The following is a 12,443-nucleotide window of genomic DNA, read 5'->3' as shown; positions in this document are numbered from 1 at the left end:
TGTGGCGATGCAAAAGAGCTCGAGGAGCTTAGAAAGAAAAGCGTCTGGACTTCTTGAAGTTTCCTTGAAGACGTTTCATCTGAGAAGCTTCTGCAGTTCTTAGAGCAGCTGGTCCAGACACTCCTCGGACTACGATCCTCTCGATCAGTGCTCAAAACGGTTAGGATTTGTTTTAAGCACAATGAACTCTCTGTGCTAACCAGATAATCTGATCATTAGCTCCTCTGCTAGCTCGTAATGTGTTCTTCGAACAATCGTCTGCAATGTCGGCTGCAGTAGCTGCTGTTTCTCACTTTTTGACATAAACACACTTAAACAGTAATCCTTTAACAGTCTGTTATCATGAGTGAAGACACATGAATGCTATGATACTGGACTGCTTTTATTCTTCTTCTGTAAATCTTTACTGGCTTGGTGCCCTGAAAGTGAACCGACCAGTATGAACTCTGGTTCACCCTCTGGCTGCTCATCTGCCAGGGTCATCAGGGCACATCGTTGCTTTGCCTGCTTGTATGGATTCCAGATTTTTCCTCTGTTGCTTTCCTCCTCGCAACAATTGATAAAGAGGTGTGTGTTTGTGTTATCACTACATTTACAATCACTCTTACATCACACTCACTGTTTCTGCCTTTAACCCAGACGTTTTACATTCCCTGGATTTCAATGTAAAAATATGCAATCTTACAATAAATTGTATCAGATGTAACTTTAAAAAATCGAGCCAAAGTAAAACTGTGTTCCTCCTGACGGCCAGCAGCAGGCAGAAACGGTCAGGTTTTAATAGAAGTCTGAAATCTGTGACTATGATAAACACTTTGCTGATAGATTTTCAGTCTCAATCATTTTGAATAATATAAGCGTAAACACACTCTGCTGGGTCCACTGCAGTAGCAAAAAAGGACAATACAGCAGGCGATGCAACACATCAGTGAAAGTTCCCGACCTCTCAGTGTGTTGTTTCATCATGTCCACTTTCAGAAGCTCTCAGCTGATGGGTGGCATTGTTGTGTCTGTGTCCATCTTTTATATACAGTCTATGAATAGAAAACACAAATAGTTAATTTTAAATAGTCAAAAAAATGTGTTTAAATAGAGATAAATAAAAATAACCACATTTTAATGAATATATAAAAATCTACATTTATTGTATGTAAAAGCAAAGCATTGAGGCAGCACTGTGTGTCAGAGGTAAACCAGCAGTGAGCTGGTATTAGTCATCAGTCTGGTTAAACCAGATGCAGAGAGCAGCTTTAAACTGTTTGTTGGAATAGGAGTGACTGGCTGTAACCTGAGGGAACTCTACAGGGTCTGCTGCAGAGCAGAGGGTACTGGAGGACCTGGTACGTGAGAATAAGTGTTGCTGCATTTGATCGCAACAGTCTACTTAGAGAGATGACACCAAGGCTCATCTCTCCAAGGGCCCCAGAATGTCCAAGACGAGGCAGGTGGGAAGTGGGCAGACAGGTAGAGAACTGGTAATACTAGTACATTAGCTGGTTTTGGCACCCAGAGAAACACTGGTTACACAGGGGGAAGCACAGGACACTGCAGAAATCCAAGGAGACCCGATTATCACTATGTGGGAAAAGACAGGCTGGAGGAATTCTGCCTAGAAACACCATAAGTGGAAGGATGGCCATGGCAGGAGGGCTGCACCCACGGACGGAGCAGAGACTGTGTTGGCTGAGCGAAGTCACAACAGACGCTAACAAATGCAGAAAACACAAAAACTATGTTTTTAAAAAGTGTACATATCTGCCTGAACTGGGATATGTGGTGTTTCCTTTCTGTTCAAATGTCATTTCAATCACTTCTCTATGCACACGACGATTTGGAGGGTTTGGAAGAAATGACTCCATTTCTGTCTGAATGAATGACAGATGAAATCTCTTAGAAGTAAGTGTGTTTTGATGAACAGCTGATTCTACGCTGACGTCAGAGTCAAGTGTTTTCAAGGATAACAATCAGGTGTTAGAGAGAAAAGAGACTAAATCCAAAGTATGACCTAAACACGTTTAGAAAGATGATTTATGGCCACAGCATCTGGACTCCACCAGCCCAGAGTGTACAAGGAGGAAATTAATGACCACTGGACGGCAAGAAGACAGCCTCTTTGCAGTTTTTGGTGGAGAAGCATCCCAGCATAAGAGCATGTCTAACATGCTGGAGCAGGATGGCTCATCACTGAGAAAATGATGGAACATGGAAATATCCCAAAGCTGCAGTTTTGTTTCCAGCTCTGAGTCTCTAAATGTAAACCTTGAACCAGCACTGAGAAGTCAACCTTTACGAGACGCTGACAGAATACTGGTTTAAACGATGTAATCCCATTACATTTTAAAGTCAGACTTTTGGGCCAGGTTTTTAGTCTAACTTTATAAAAGACGACATTTGTCAAACTAAAAATCCACAGTCTACATATCCATGATGATTTTCAGTTGTGCTTCCATAGATTTATTTTCTGCCTCATTATGCACTCATGGAGGAGGCTGAACCTGTTATATAATAACTCGAAACCAGAGTTACAACCAGCATCATGGACATTACAAAAGCCCATGTAGCATAGTGAGCTTACTGGTGCACAGACACTCAACAGCATCTAACCAGACATGTGCGATCATTTTTGGTTCAGTGAAAGACGAAAAACAAACACTTCTGCAAATTTGTTTTATTAAATAAAACCCAAACATCAGCTGAGGTCCAATAGAAAGGCATATTTATATTAACAGACACATTAAATATGTACAGTCCTGTAGACACAGCTCACAGGTCCAGAGTGCCTCTCATTCATTTTGCTCAGCTCAAGAAAAAACACAAATCCAAAGTATAAATAGTAGAATATAAAATTTGCTCTTGTGTAATCTACACTATGTACAGTTAATGCTTAAACACTGACACCAAGCTAAAAGGAACATCCTCCTGTTCATGTGAGTGAGTCTGCAAACAAATCTTTTATGACTTTTGGGGAAAATAAAAATAAATCTGAGATGTTTATTCGGTTTAATTTTGTACATAGCTGGTGAACTTGGTTGGCAGATTGTCTTCGGGATAGACAGTAGGTCCTGTTTTCATGGTTGGAGGCCCGTTTAAAAGAGTCCAGTGACACTTTGTTACCACCTCCACCAGGAACACCTTCAGCAGAACCTTGGCAAATTCCTTCCCAATGCACATCCTGGAGCCACCACCAAAGGGGATGTACTGAAACCTGGAGGAGTCCGCACACGGATCGGACATGAAGCGCTCTGGCTGGAAGTCTTCTTTGTCGGGGAAGATCTCTGCCACATCATGAGTGTCGCAGATACTGTAGACGACGTTCCAGCCTTTGGGAATCTGGTAACCCTGAGGAGGCAAGTGGAAATCATTAGTGAGCCGCTTCTGTCATGAGTCTAAAAGCCTCCGTGTTCATGTTACTTATGAAATTGTTGCCAGCTTACATTGAGCTCAAAGGTCTTGAGGGCCACTCTGAAGCCTCCAGGCACAGGAGGGTTGATCCTCAGCGTCTCTTTGATGACACAGCCTGTGTATTTCAGCTGCTCCAAGGACTCGATGTTCAGGCTCTGTAGGTCCATGCCCTGCGCCGCCTGAACACAGAAAGCGATATCCAACTGTTCTGTGAAGCTGCAAAGTCAGCTGCCCGTCTTTGTTTTCCCTCAGTTTTCTAAGCTTAGTCAATGCGCACAACAAAGGAACCCACACAGCCACAGGAAGAACTCCACAGAAGAAGTCTCCAAGTGGGGTTCAAACCAGAAGCCTCGATGCTGTGAGGCAGCAGTGCTAACCACTGATGGCCACTTGAGGTTCTTCAGAAGCTTCAGTATGGATGGAGCTCCACAGTAGTTCTGTGATGTGCAAAATTATTGAAGTAACTTTATTATAGTTTAATTTAACCAGAAATACAAGTCTTGGGAAATCTAAAGCATCAGACTGGACAGCAAAGACTCGGGACTGTTATTACACAACAAGTCAAAGCTGCCATATAACCTGCATCATTATACCTGCATTAATAACATTCTTTACAGCATTATTTCATCTAATAATATTTCTCACAGTATTGATACTGCATTACAGTTGTTTATTGAAGATGTCCATTTGAGGATCCTTCCATTATGTTAACTTTTATTACAGGTACGGTCAGAAGTATTTTATACACATTGCATATCTGTGCTTATTTTGAGTTGATGTTCAGTTCATTAAGGGTTTTAAGCTTCACTGGCATGACTGTCCAGGTGATCCATGCTGAGGGAAACTAGAACATAGAAGGATAACTGCAATGCATGCTCACAGTACATATAATACATATAATCTAGGAATAGGCCTGAGCAGAGGCCCAAATGTTTCCAGCTTCTTGTTGCAAACCTGTTGCATTTTATTCTACTTGGTAACAGATGACTGGAGGCGATAACCAGCCCTCAGACGCTCTGAGGGCTTAAGATTATTACTTGTATGGAAGGTGTTATCAAAATGAGAAGTTCTATGTCTGCTTATAGCTATTAAAGATGTACGACTAACTGTGACTAATGCCTGGAACCTATTTTAATCTGTCATTGACGCCATGGGGGGCGTGTACCCCACTGCTTTATAAGTGTCCACAACATGTATTTGGGTCAGAAGACATATGTTGATGTTTTCTCCGGGCTGTTAATAAACTCATCGTTTGATTGCACTTTTCTGGGGCCTCCGTGGTTTGACACTGCTCTACATTGATCGATTTCGTGACAAAGCTCAGCACCAGGTGATAGATGGGTATGAAAGTCCAGACCTTGTTTTTACAAAATAAGCTAAAAACAGTCCCTGTAAACAAGCTTTACCTTGTCCTCGAGCTCCTGTCTCAGTTTATGCACTACTTTGGGGTTTAGACCCAGGAACATGACCAGAGAGGTGGCTGTGCTGGCTGTGGTTTCATGCCCCCCAAACAATAGCTCTGTGGCAGACTGCTTGATGGCCTGCAAACAGAAATACACTTACAGTGGCTCATATGGACAGAAATCGGTTTTGCAGACGTGCGTTGCAGCAGGTGACCTCCTCATTACCTGCATGCTGATGGGCTCTTTGTTCTTGTTGCTGCTGTCTATGAGCTGCTGCAGGGCGTCTCTGGGTTTCCACTCCTGGTCTGACTCCTGCACCTTCTTCTTGATGTTCTCCTCAATCTTAGAGTGGATGAAGTTCCTTGCTTTCAGACCCTGCAGGAGAGGAAGCAGGAAAGGTGGGAATAGAGGGGAAAACATCAGATGAGGGTAGGCGAGAGAAGACCTAAACGATTTCATCTTGTCCGTAAAGTTTTGCTATTATTTGGACTAACTGTACAATTTTAAAATATTGGCATTTCATGCTTCTTACCCTGTACAGTCCACTGAAAGGCACATCAATGGGCAAAGAGAACAGGTTCTTGATCATTTCCTCGAAAGCCTCCACCAGCTCGTGCTCATTGGTTTGAATCTGCTCCGGCTCAAAGCCCAGCAGGACCCTCATGGCAATGCGGAACATCAGCCGCTTCATCTCTGGGTAGACCAACACGCAGGAGTCACTTGCCAGCCATTCCTGCACTGCAGCCTGAACTTCCTCCTGGATAACGGGGATATAGAGCTCTAAAGCCTCCCTGGAAAAGGCGCGCAGGATAGCCTGAGGGGGCACAGGAGTGATGATGGAAGAGCAGACTTAGTGAGACCATTTCACCTCAGTGCCGGTGTCAAAGACAAGTATTCTGTCCTTAAATGTTTTTAGTTAGGCAATATGCCAGAAATAACATTACAGCTCGACAAATCAGCAGCTGACATCACTTCATTTACACTGATTCCAGGTCAGTGTGTTAGCAAAACTTGAAAAAGACGATTTGCATCTGGAACCAGTTTCAGAATAATTATGCAGACAAATGCAAAGCAGCTCAAGTCCGACTTTTAATGTTTAGATATGGTTCCAGCTCAATGCACTTTATATTGTGAAAGACTGTCACATTATTCCCCCTGCCAAGCTCCTGGCAGATGTGCAAAGAAATCTTTTAACAGGAAGAGATCGCCAACAGATCCAGGCTCACAGAAGCAGCTACGTAGAACGACCTGCGACCAAATGGGGGGTGAGGGGGAAAGACTAGAGCAAAGAGGAGAGACCACAGCGAGACCGAGGACAAAGACGTGCAGAACATGAAAGAGGAATGAGTCTATAGCAGCATAACTAAGCTGGTTCAGCATCACCTGCTAGAGTCCTGATTTTAAGCTTTATCAAAACAGAAACATTCAAGCTGGGTTTCAAGAGCAGGGTGGGTGGTGTGGGGTGCACAACTCCGTGTGGGCCTTCTGCTCGACAAAATCCAATTGGTCTAAAAATGCTATGGTCAAAAAACCTCGACCACACCTCGCTGAATAAAGCAAAAACATTACTTCTCGTTACTCTTTAGTTTTACTATAATTATTTGCATGTTTTACATCACTGCTTGCAACAAGCAGTGATGTAAAAGCTGCAACAGCTTTAATGCCTCAGCACATCTGAAGCTTAACCTAAATTATAAGACTCCTCCGAGGCACAGTGCGTGCCGAAATGTGGGTCGCACGTGCGATTCAACGGGTTTCAGCTATATTCAGAGACTGCTATAAACCATCTATGGACATTTTTATTTTATTTCTTGGCATATTTGCTTAAACAGAATCAATGTTAAATGAAAATTGCATTTCCCCCTCACATTTGAAAAAGTAAGCATTATTGTGAACTACAACTATAGACCTTTCAGAGACCATCACTGGGTGTCTTTTGGATTCTCTCTTTATTAGTATGTGCTCAAATGTGGGACTTTACAGGACACCAACTAGCAAAAACGTTTTGATACAGCTGTCCCAAAATACGGATCCTGATTCACTCTTTTGAGAATCTGGGGCTTTTATGTTTACAGTTTAAGATATTCATGTTCAAACACTGCCACAGATTTCAAAAACAAACAGAAACATGCAGGAAGTAGGTGGATGGAGCATTCTCTGGAGGATTTGATATGAAGCTAAGATTGCAAAAAACCAAAGTCTAAATTCTAAACGATTTTCGATTCGATTCTAAAACAAATTAGAGACAGAAAATGTTCTGAGAATGTGTTTGTATGGAATGACCCTGGTATTAGAAAGACAAACTACATTGTGTCAGGAGACATCAAGTCTCTGCTTTCATAAAATGACAGAAAGTTTCTTTAAAAAACAAAACAACAACAAAACTCACTACAATGACACTGCAGCAGTAGCTGTCAAATCTGGAGGTATAGTGTGACAGATATGACCGTGGCATGATGATATTGAGCTTCAGCACCTGGAGGTAACTGGTGCAAACTGGTGCCATGTCACAAACCTGAACAGAACCGAAGTGACCGAGCTCGAGTTTCCCGGTTTTTGTAGAGAGGAGACGCATTTGTTCAGAGTTTGGACGCAAACCTGATGTAACCCCCCCGCTGTAGCCAGTGCTCCCTCTACGGAAAGGTCAAAGTAACTTACTTTTTTTTTAGTCTTGTGCTGAGCTCCGTGCATGTTGGAGAGCGTCTCCGTGCCCAGGATCGCGCGAACAGAAGCGGGCCACTGAGCGGACACCAGCCTGTGCTCCCCCAGGAGGATCTGCTTGACGTTATCCGCGCCAGTCACGCGCACCGTGCGGTTCCCGAACAGGTGTGTGCGGTAGATGTAACCGTACTTCTCCCGCTTCATCCGAAGAAATGTTTTCCTCTGTGAACATATGGCCACGCAAACAAACTGTCACGTGTGGATGGTTTTACCCTCACGCACGATACATTAAATATACATGAACACATTTATGACAGTGGGTTCATTTTAATTCTACACTTCCCATAAGCTCCGGGAAACCCAAACTTTCACGCTTAAGTTGAATATAATATTTCATCCTCCGCGTGATGACAAGAAGCAGCGTTTACCTGGAGGAGGAGTTGCAGCGTCTCTCCAATGAAAGGCAAGCCCATGGACCCGGGGGGCAGCGGGAAAGGGCAAGTCGGGTCTCTGCATCGGAGCGTGTAAATCTCCCACAGCTTCACGGCCAACAGGAATAGCAGAATGGGAAGCGCTACGGTGCACAAGAACGTGGTCAACAGTGCATTCACGACCATGTTGCAGCGTCTCGTGGGCCCGGTGAAGACTTCAGGTGGAGCTCAGTCTGCGTCTGGGACTCCGGTGTGCCAAGCCGCAGTTTTTATAGGCTGGCAAGCCCGTGGGCAGCCCATTACCTTCTCCTCCCTCCGATAAATTAGTTCACGCAAAGTTCATCTTTAATTGTGGGTGTTGCTCGGCCCCGCCTCCGACCTGTGCTGGCCGACTCGCCTCACCATTTGTTCCAGAGGCCACGGCTTTAGTCCCTACCTCCTGTTGCACGCACACAATCCACGGCGGATTTCACTGAGAAAAGGTGATGATTCCCACCGAGACAATGGAAGTCCCAAGACGCCTTTGTTGGCAATAAGCAGCTACTTTACACACTCATTACCTTGGCTTAAGCCCCGCTTGTAGGAGCGGTAATCATGCGCCGAGTATTCAGGAGCAATGACCTTTCCAATTTTCAGAAAATGTAAAAGCGGCGCTTAATCCCTCTCCCCGTGGGTGCCGTGGGTGCCATTCATAGTTAAAAGTCCGAGTTGTTTTTCTTTCATAGCCTGTGACCGCTGTGGCTTACCCTCCTGCCTTAATTATAAATCAATACGTGAATAAGGCAGCACGTGACTATCAGAGATGAAGGTGGAAGCTGCGCTGCGCGGTGACGCGCGGCTTCTCTTTCAGCCGCTTTCTAATCTCGAAGAAGACTTTAACCTGCCGTCAGTCTGTCCTGCCGTGTGCGTGTTATAAAAATGATATCTCTCTGAGTGGGTTCAAACACGGGTCACACGCAGGGTTATTCCCAGGTTACGCTGCTGCACGCAGAGTAAACACCGAGCAGAGAACGTCCTCGTCAGCCGAGCCGCTGCGTTTGGACTCTTTGTTTTTACGAGCTGCCATAACTTCACAAGGGGTGTGTGTGTGTGTGTGTGCGAGCGTGCGTGTGCGCGCTCAGCCTGACAGAGACAGCTTGGCTGCTGTTTTTACAGCGAAGCATTACACGGATGGATCTTTCTGTTCTGGCTGACTGTGCGCGCCCTGAGGTTCACCCCTGTGGAAGGTGCGGCAGCTATCACCATTACAGCCAGGACGTATAATCGGATCTCCCGTCACGGCCTGCTAGAAAAAAAAGACTTTTTCTTTAACTTTTGCATGGCTGTAGCGCACCAGGTAAATCTCTAGGATACAATTAAAGACATACTTGGGTTGTTTTTTCAGCCTTGTTGTGCAGTAAGACCAGGATCAGTGTCTCTCTTCCCATGTCTACAGATTCATAAAGGTGCAAAACTGATTTGTTCTACATTTCTTTACAAGTGAAGTGTGACTAGTACAAACCAGGTGACACCACCTTAGCTGCAGGTGGGGACAACAACAGGCCCTACCTTTGTTTCTTTTGACAAACAGGACCCTTGACCTTTACATTGGGATAAAAAAAAAGGAATGCTTTATTACAGTTTCTCAAAATCAACAAGACAATATCAAATATATTGTTATACTAAAATATGAATACTAAAGACTACATTTCAAATTCAGTTCAAATTAATAAAAAACTAAAACAAACACGAGGTAATATTAGCGTATAAATAGCTGGATTTCCTGGAAGTAGCCTGTTATTTTGGGAAAAAGCTGAACAGTGAACAAGAAAATACCTGAAACAACATTTCCAGATGTTGTTTTGTGTGTCTGTGTAGTAGGGTGGGTCACATGGAATTAGGCACACAGCCTCAACAGGTCAAGTGGAGTACTTTGGATGCAAACGTAGGATCTTTATATCTGTAAAAAAATTTCATGGAAGAATATTTGTCTGTGCTGTGCACAGCTGTCACAGAGAAGTCTAGTCCAAGCCTCACCTCTCAGCTGTCATGTGCACTCTGTGCTCGGTGACAGAGTTACTGGGCACACTCTGCTGGTTTCCAGGCTCCAAGTCACATTTCCCCTGATAATAGTCTCTAATGTAAAACACTGTGACATATATCATATTGTGATGTACCTTGGGCACCAGTGTGTTGCTCAGCTTTCTGTTTAAAAGCACTGTGCAAAGCTGCTTTTAGAGTAAGTTACATTTTCATGTCATCGTTTGATCATTTGCAGAATGCTTCTGACAACCAGAGTTATCATGTATGAGAGAGAGAGCGCTTTGTGATGGACTTTCAGGGTGAATGGGTTTCCAGCTGGTCATGCTGTGGATGGTGAGTTTTTCACACGACAATGTGAATGTGTGAAACAGCATTCTGCTGTTGAGGTGTTATGAGGTGGGGAGAGGGGACAGGAGGTGAAGGGAAGTTCAAGTGTAAAGAATGATTCCTCCATGTAAACGCCCACACAGTGACTCTGCTGCTGTCAGTTAGTGCTGCATGCATAGCTCCCAGGCTAACACCTTCCATCACAGTCTGTTCTTATACACTTCAGCTTTAGCCACAACACAACTTTATACAAAGCTTCAGTTCAATTCAGTTTATATAGCACCAAATCAAACAACAGTTGCCTCAAGGTGCTTTATATCGTAAGGTAAAGACTTAAAGGATATAACTTTTAAATGTAGTTCTTCTGCTGTAGGTGGATTTTAGGCTTTCTTCTTTTGTTGTCCATTTGTGTTGTTTTTAAGGACACACTGCACAACAGGCTGAGATGTGGCAGGTTTTTATTTACTGATAGTTTTTCAACTTGTTGGTGCAAAAATGCAGTTTTATACATGCATATATCTTTGGCATTTTTCATACATTCAGCTAAAGAACTAAGTGTCTCTTTTTTCAATTAAATTGAATTTAAAGTTTTATTTATATAGCACCGAATCACAACATTAAATGCTTAGTAAATGCTTACTCTGTAACCACATGCTTAAAGAGTAAGAATCTGCTTAGATACCATATTTCTAAGCTTTTCAGGGCCGAGTACAATAACCTCAGTTTGATCTGAATTAAGAAGCAGAAAGTTAGCGGCCATCCAGGTCTTTATGTCTTTAAGACATTCCTGCAGTTTAACTCATTGGTGTGTGTTATCTGGCTTCATGGACAGATAGAGCTGGTGTCATCTGCATAGCAGTGTAAATGTATGCTATGTCTTCTAATGATGCTGCCTAAGGGAAGCATGTATAATGTAAACAGAATTGGTCCTAGCACTGAACCCTGTGGAACTCCATAATTAACCTCAGTGTGTGAAGAGGACTCTCCATTTACATGCACAAACTGGAGTCTATTAGATAGATATGATACAAACCACTGCAGTGCAGTACCTGTAATACCTACAGCATGTTCTAATCGCTCTAATAGGATATTATGGTCGACAGTATCGAACGCTGCACTGAGGTCTAGCAGGACAAGCACAGAGATGAGTCCACTGTCAGAGGCCATAAGAAGATCATTTGTAACCTTCACTAAAGCTGTTTCTGTGCTGTGATGAGCTCTGAAACCTGACTGAAACTCTTCAAATAAACCTCTGCAGATGATCTGTTAGCTGTTTGACAACTACTCTTTCAAGGATGTTTGATATAAAGGAAGGTTGGAGATTGGCCTATAATTAGCTAAGACTGCTGGGTCTAGAGATGCTTTTTGAGTAAAGGTTTAACTACAGCCAGCTTGAAGGCCTGTGGTACATAGCCGATTATTAGAGATAGGTTGATCATATTTAAGATCGAAGAATTAATTAATGGCAGGACTTCTTTGAGCAGTTTTGTAGGAATGGGGTCTAAAAGACACGTTGAAGGTTTGGAGGAAGTAATTATTGAAGTTAACTCAGATGTTCACGCTTCCCTGATAAACCCCTTGGTCCCCTAAAAACATTAATATCGATAATATTTCTGCCAGAAAAATATTTAGAAACAGTATTAATAGTAAAAGTAACAATAATAAATAAACACTTGATGCATTTATTCTAATCACAGTCACACTTTGCTTCTTCCACATTCTGAAACCTGAACAGGACGATTAGCGTACGCGCCGTGGTTTTGAGGTCCAGATATATCATCATTTGCTTTTGTTCATTTAAACCTTGCAGGTCATGCACAGGCAGGGTTTTCTTCAAACTGGACCAGTGAAAATACAATAATAATAATTAGTCTACAACACTGATGATTAAACCTACTATAGAAATGTTTCAAGTTTGTCAGTCTACTGAAGAGTTGACAAATTCATGAGGAAAGTCTATTTTAAACTGTAGAATATGATTTTCAGACCTGAGTCTGGCTTGGTGAAAAGAGAACACGTTTTTTTAAACGTCTCGACGTTGTGTCTTGTCCGTAGAGCCAAACGTTGTCCCTCTTGGCTTTGCTGTTTGTGCTGTTGCAGATCATATTTAGATGATAAACCCCCAAAAACACAAATAGACTTAGCACAAGCTACTGAGACCCCTGATAGTTCAATTAATAAACTGTTGAACTGCCAG

At 43.0% G+C, this 12,443-nt stretch overlaps 1 protein-coding gene across 2 annotated transcripts; it reads right to left on the bottom strand.

Annotated features, from left to right (window-relative positions):
• Nucleotides 1-3,000: 3,000 nt before the first annotated feature.
• On the bottom strand, nucleotides 3,001-8,083 carry cyp26a1 (cytochrome P450, family 26, subfamily A, polypeptide 1). 2 transcript variants are annotated; one of them, XM_085360322.1, is made up of 7 exons: nucleotides 7,895-8,083; nucleotides 7,464-7,688; nucleotides 5,338-5,619; nucleotides 5,031-5,180; nucleotides 4,800-4,943; nucleotides 3,435-3,581; nucleotides 3,001-3,339 (listed from the first exon to the last, which is right to left on the bottom strand). In XM_085360322.1, the coding sequence occupies exons 1-7, from the start codon at nucleotides 8,081-8,083 to the stop codon at nucleotides 3,001-3,003; spliced, it is 1,476 nt and encodes a 491-aa protein (XP_085216448.1). The 2 variants fall into 2 exon arrangements, with proteins under 2 accessions (XP_085216448.1, XP_085216449.1); XM_085360323.1 differs by having other exon boundaries at nucleotides 4,809-4,943.
• Nucleotides 8,084-12,443: the final 4,360 nt, after the last annotated feature.

The sequence above is a fragment of the Diplotaxodon limnothrissa genome, linkage group LG8, assembly GCF_057381915.1.
Source record: "Diplotaxodon limnothrissa isolate DT_005_m linkage group LG8, D_limnothrissa_male_GT1.1, whole genome shotgun sequence".
NCBI lineage: Eukaryota > Metazoa > Chordata > Actinopteri > Cichliformes > Cichlidae > Diplotaxodon > Diplotaxodon limnothrissa.
This window is presented reverse-complemented; position numbering and strand designations above follow the sequence as displayed.